We start from the raw sequence: 6,000 nt of genomic DNA on the forward strand, positions 1-6,000 counted from the left end.
TGCAAGATAACAAGGGGTTAGGTTTTTCTGTAGGCCAGGGCGGAAGTTAGCGTCACATTGGTTCCCCCCTCAAAAAGCCTATCCAATTTTCTATTGGATTTTGGATCACTGCAGTAAATAAGCTCTGTGGCAACTAAACATTTATGATACTTAAACATTTTGTTCAGAAAGATAATCTGATATGTGAACATCACTTTTAGGATTATTGAAGTGTAAATGCAATTGCCAACAGGAAAAAAGCTATAGGCTATAAACGATCTACACTGTAGTTGCATGATTTAACATCTCTACCGCAGCTGTAAAGCCATGTTGGATGATGTTTGTAGTCTCATTTAGCCACTTGTTAGCAACTGCCTTTTTAAGAAACATAAAAGCTTCATATTTACTGATGTATTTCATGTCATAGAACAAAGCGTAAAAGTCTATTAAGCTTCTGTTAAATACAGACCTTATTTCAGACATCAAACAAAAAACCCACTGACTTTGAAACAAGGGAACTGGGAGTGCTTAAATGCTCTCTTATATCCGAGTTTTGGGACTCATTCCTGGGGCTCCCTGTATCACAAGGACTCCTGTCTCACTTCCTGGTTTCCAAAAAGGTGTGAATGCTGCTCAGGTACTGGTAAGTTCTCTGTTTGTTTGTTTGTTTGTTTGTGTGTGTGTTTGTTGTTGTTGTTGTTGTTTTATATAAATTCATATAATAATATTGCTATCAGGTGTGTCTCAATCATAACAGGTCATAACTAAATAAGAATTATGGATTAAAAATTAGTATTTTGATTAGCATTAAGAGAATTCTTAGCAATGATAAAATAGACGACGAAATAGCTACTCACTGTGACTGCTGTAAAATTAATAAATATAAAACTTTTTGTCAACTCTGTCAGATCTTAATGACATCCATCATGTATGCTATATAAGAAAAAGTTCAATCATAGGCCCATTACAAGGTTTATTGGTCAAGGCTTTAATAACTGAAGAGTAAAAATCCATTCAGTGGCTCTGTCTTATCCCTCTTTCTGCTCTATCACTGTTAGCCTGCTCTGTTTGTCTTGTGGAGAAACTCACCTTAAACTTGCCATGGAAGATGACATCTTGTAGGAAATGTGGACCCTGTTGCTCAGACCCAGAGGTCTGGGAGAGTTCGACTCCCACTTCTGCGTCCTCTGTCATTGTCCAGTCCCAGCAGGTAGACAGCAGAGTTAAACTGATGTGGCCAAGAGATGTTTCTGAAGAGAATGATCCGGTTTGTGCTTGTCGTCTGTCTCCGTCTGTGTCTCCTGTTTGAAATGTTATGTGATAGCATCTGGTGTTCACGGCCCCTCTCCTACCTCTCCTCTTATTTTCTTGTGACTTACCACTATTCTGTTGGTTTGCTCATTTCCCTTTAAAGCTCTGTGTGGAGCTCTGTTTCTGTCTCAGTGTGGAGTGGCTGGAGTGAGCCTGCAGCCTTGTTACTTGAGAAGCCGTCTGTGAGCCAAGATCTAAACTTAGACAACGATAAAACTCTGATGAACACAAGGTGCCCTCCCTCACTCTATCAGTCACTACTCAACTGTAATCACCACAAGATCAGCCACCCCAATGTACACCCAACGTCTCTCTGGTTCTCTGTCTGCCAGTGGCGACTAATCACTGCAAATGTGATGAATTACATGTGAGAGAAACAACAACATGGCTCACATACTGAAAACATTCCCAAACAACACCCTCATAAGTCAATGCAGGCTTGTGTGTGTGTGTGTGTGTGTGTGTGTGTGTGTGTGTGTGTGTGTGTGTGTGTGTGTGTGTGTGCGCGCGCGTGCGCTACATGATATCAGGCTGCAGACTGAATTAATTAATGCTCAGCTCTGATGGCCCTCAGTGACAGACAGCAGCAGTGGCAGTAGTAGAAAACACAGATGAGGACTGTACCCTCTACTGTAGTCAACAACCTGTAGAACACATCACAGTGTGACAGACAAAGAGACAAGGCAAGGCTACTTCCGCTGGACCACTACCAATTACTGTGCCCCAGTGTTCACCAGACCAGTGACACACAGCTCTTTTCTCAACTCCACTATCTTCACACTCTGACAGGTGAAGTGATTACAGTTGATCATCTCGTTACAGTCCAATGTTCTGGTGGGAAGCCTTGGGTTCTGGCATTCATTGTGGATGCCACTTGACTCCATCCACCAACACAGCATTGCAGACCAAGCGGGAGCAGGACAATGCACCATTAAACATTCAAAAACTCAACAACTCAACACTCAAAAACTGCTCAGGAATGAGGAATGTGACAAAGAGCTCAAGGCTCCAAATTCCCTAGATTCCAATCTGATCGAGGAATCATGGGACATTCCAGTACCCCAGAGGTAACCCTGATCCATGGTGCGGCCTCCTTGGATCAGACTTGGCTCTGACTCTTTGAGTCATGGACACAGGATCCATGGGGGTGTTCTGTGGTGTCTGGCACTGGAGTGTTGGCTGAGAATCCTTTGAGTCCTGTGGGATTTGAGGTGGGGTACCAGCACTGGACTCAAGAACAAGGTTGAGTTCTAGCACTGCTAGAATGTTTTCTTAATTATTTTATTTTTCATGGCAGTAGATAAAATCCTAGCTGAATGTAATGTTCTAAAACTGAGCCCACTGCAACTTCTCTTCTTCCACCACTACAACAACACTGCTGCAGTCTGCTTTTACCCCCAAATTCAACCAGATGTGTGTGGGTTGTGTCTGCGCTCCAGAATGGCAGCGGAGCCAATAAGTTTCAATTCTAGTCAATGTGTGTGCTTCCATCGGCTGTGGCTGTGCTGCGTTCCGGCTCCGTCACAGCTGCGGCGCTCCAGAGCCCTCCACAACAGTACGCAGGACTTCTATTTTTGCCGGACGCCGGAGCACAACGCAGCAATTCAGTACAGAGCAGCCCGTGCGGGGCAGGAAGTTGTGCACAGAAACAAAATAAAACATCTGGTTAATTTTCAAAATAACAGTGTTATATATAACACAGTGTTCATGGCGGATCATATTTCCCTGCACTACACCTTGAAAATGTCATAATGGGCGGAGGCAGGCCTGAAGTCAACAGGTCAGAGGTTTTCAGATGTCATTTCACCCCACTGACACCATGGACGAGGAGATATTAATCATGAAGGTGCACCGAGATGTCTTCCTACTACTCTGGTTTTGTGGTTCTGCTTGTAGAAACTACATCTTGTTATATCGCATGATTATGTGTGAATTCGTGAGATGTTGTGGGTCCTCGTGACTCCCGCTGTCCAGTGGAGCTGCACCGCTCCGCACAGCAAACGCAGCGGATAACTACCGCAGCCGTTCTGCAACAGACACACATCCAGTGGGATTCTGCCATTAGGATTCTCTTTTTATAGGTGTAGGATTTAGTGGCACCTAGTGGTGAGGTTGAAACATTGCAACGAACTGAAATGTGTCAAGCGTGTAGGAGAACTATGGTGGCCAACATGGAAACAAGGATGTCTCTATCTAGAGCCAAACATAAGGGTTTTGAGTACACTTGACACAAAAATAAATGTGTCACATGACCCTTGTCTGACAGGAAACTTATGTCAGTTTAATGTATTTTTTTTTTGTTGTTGGAGCATTTAATTTTATGTCATATGAACATGAAAACATTGAGTACAAGTTTTACAAAAAAAAAAAATTTCATTAAACTGAAGAAAATAAATAAATGAATACTGTAGCAAGTTTAGGGCGGCACGGTGGTGTGGTGGTTAGCACTCTCGCCTCACAGCAAGAGGGTTGCCGGTTCGATCCCGGGCGTGGGAGCCCTTCTGTGCGGAGTTTGCATGTTCTCCCCGTGTCAGCGTGGGTTCTCTCCGGGCACTCCGGCTTCCTCCCACAGTCCAAAGACATGCAGATTGGGGACTAGGTTAATTGGTAACTCTAAATTGTCCATAGGTGTGAATGTGAGCGTGAATGGTTGTTTGTCTCTATGTGTCAGCCCTGCGATAGTCTGGCGACCTGTCCAGGGTGTACCCTGCCTCTCGCCCGATGTCAGCTGGGATAGGCTCCAGCCCCCCCGCGACCCTCAAGAGGATGAAGCGGTTAGAAGATGAATGAATGAATGTAGCAAGTTTAAGTTTTTCAATTGCAAGAATAGGGCAAAGAGATTCATTCTGAACCAAGAAATGTTCTTTATTTCACCTAAGCGCAACTTGGATGTCACTAACTATGTATACATAAGTACTTTTTATCATATAAACTGTAACCCATTAGAACCATCGTGAAATACACAAACATTAATCATTGTGTGATTTTCTTTGGTTAATGGCCTTAAACACATCATCTCATGGCATGCTAGGAAATTCCAACCATTTAGCCCCGACACACCACAATATGTTAAGTGTACAGTGATGTTATTGTTAATTGGCCGTAAACTAATTAGGCAAAATCAGCTTTATAAATTTTAGTCATATTAACTCAAAACTCAAATATTGTTGACTTAAAGGGCCACTGTGTAAAATGGGTTGAAAACCGTTGAAAACAGTGACATCAGTGGTCAAATTCTAGATTGCAGGGCTCACTTGCTCATCCCTCCCGTCGGGTAAATGACGGTGGCCTCGTAGGGACAAAAAGCCTTGCGCAGACAAGAGTTTTCAGGAGTAGGTCTATCTAGCGACGAGGTGAATATTTATTTAGAAATCTAAACCATGTTACGATATTGTAATGAATCACTCACGAGCAGGAGACCAGAGTAGCGTTCGGGAAAAAGGCCCGTTTATTTGAGCAGTCCCTGGGGGTAAAAGACTCCGTCCCAAACTCTGACTCTTCTGGCGTAACACACACACTTCATACACACATACTCACTTACAATACCCAGCGGGGCAGCCCCTCCCCTCTCTGCTCCACCAATCTCCAGCCCACACACTGACTGACAGCGTAGCCTGTAAACAGAGCTCAGCTGTTTATTTAGCCTAGCGATATCTCCGGACTATAGTAGCTGCAATGGACGACTTTGAACACGATTTTGAAGGGTTTCTTGTAGCGGACACAGATCCAGAGCCATACCTGTTTGAGCCGGAGCATACAGATGAGGAACTCCATGTGTTGGATGCTGAGCGGGTGAGAAGAGAGGCTGAATGCACAAAATGGGATTCGGTGCTACTGCTACCATCGTTGGGGAGATATATCACCAGGAGGAAAAGCGCCGCAGAGAGTGCATCTCAAGGAGTGAAGTTGCATCTTCTTTTCCTCGCAGACGACGGTTCGGGTCCATTCTTTCCTGTTGCATGCTAAGTGTGGTCCATTCGCAAACTTTATAACTAAAAAAACTTTTCACTACTCTCTATCGACGAGCTACTAACACTCTCTGCTGTTTCCTCCTCCTTCTTCCTTCCTTCCGCTGTCTTTGTTGGTTTATTTATACACGCGAAACGTGTTCTATGGCTGGTTGGATTGTCCGCTCAGGTTGCCGTACATACATGGCGACCTCTCTAAAGCAAGGCCCTTGCTATATATATATATAAAGGCATAATTATAAGGCTACGAAAACCAAACAAATTTTATTTTATAGCGATTATACACTCATATAAACATATTAATGGGTAGTATATTCAGATTCAGATTCAGATTTGACAATAAACCATGCCAAATATTACACACTGGCCCTTTAACATGAAAAATGATGTCAGGCTCACAAGGAGTGAGATTTTGTGTCAAGTGAACACAGGGTTTTTATGTCATCCTGACACCCTGGAGCATTAGTGTAGAAAAATTTAAATTTTGTGTCATAGATAGATTGGGGTTTACAATGTACATCACAACCTAAATTCATCCAAATATCAATGTTCAAAGACATTTGTGGCCAGCTCTGATGTTGCTGTCATTGACAGCACTTGTGCACAAGAGGGTCATATCAAAAGAAAGAAGCCAAGTTTGCTTAAAAGGAGGGCATGAAAAGCTTCTGATCCTGAGTTTCCTCGGACAAAGCAATTTCTCCGGCTATGCAGAGTATTGGTTTTACTTTCCTGAAACACATGT

The 6,000-nt window shown here is 43.4% G+C and overlaps 1 protein-coding gene across 1 annotated transcript in view; it reads right to left on the reverse strand.

The window, feature by feature from the left end:
* LOC125887526 (anoctamin-1-like) overlaps positions 1 to 1,471 on the reverse strand; it is a 147,223-nt gene extending 145,752 nt beyond the window's left edge. Inside the window, exon 1 of the mRNA XM_049574418.1 lies at positions 1,069 to 1,471. Coding sequence (XP_049430375.1) covers positions 1,069 to 1,173 — 105 coding nt within the window. The 5' untranslated portion in view covers positions 1,174 to 1,471. The remainder of the gene's footprint in view (positions 1 to 1,068) is intronic.
* Positions 1,472 to 6,000: the final 4,529 nt, after the last annotated feature.

The sequence above is a fragment of the Epinephelus fuscoguttatus genome, linkage group LG4 (genome assembly GCF_011397635.1).
Source record: "Epinephelus fuscoguttatus linkage group LG4, E.fuscoguttatus.final_Chr_v1".
Classification (NCBI taxonomy): domain Eukaryota; kingdom Metazoa; phylum Chordata; class Actinopteri; order Perciformes; family Serranidae; genus Epinephelus; species Epinephelus fuscoguttatus.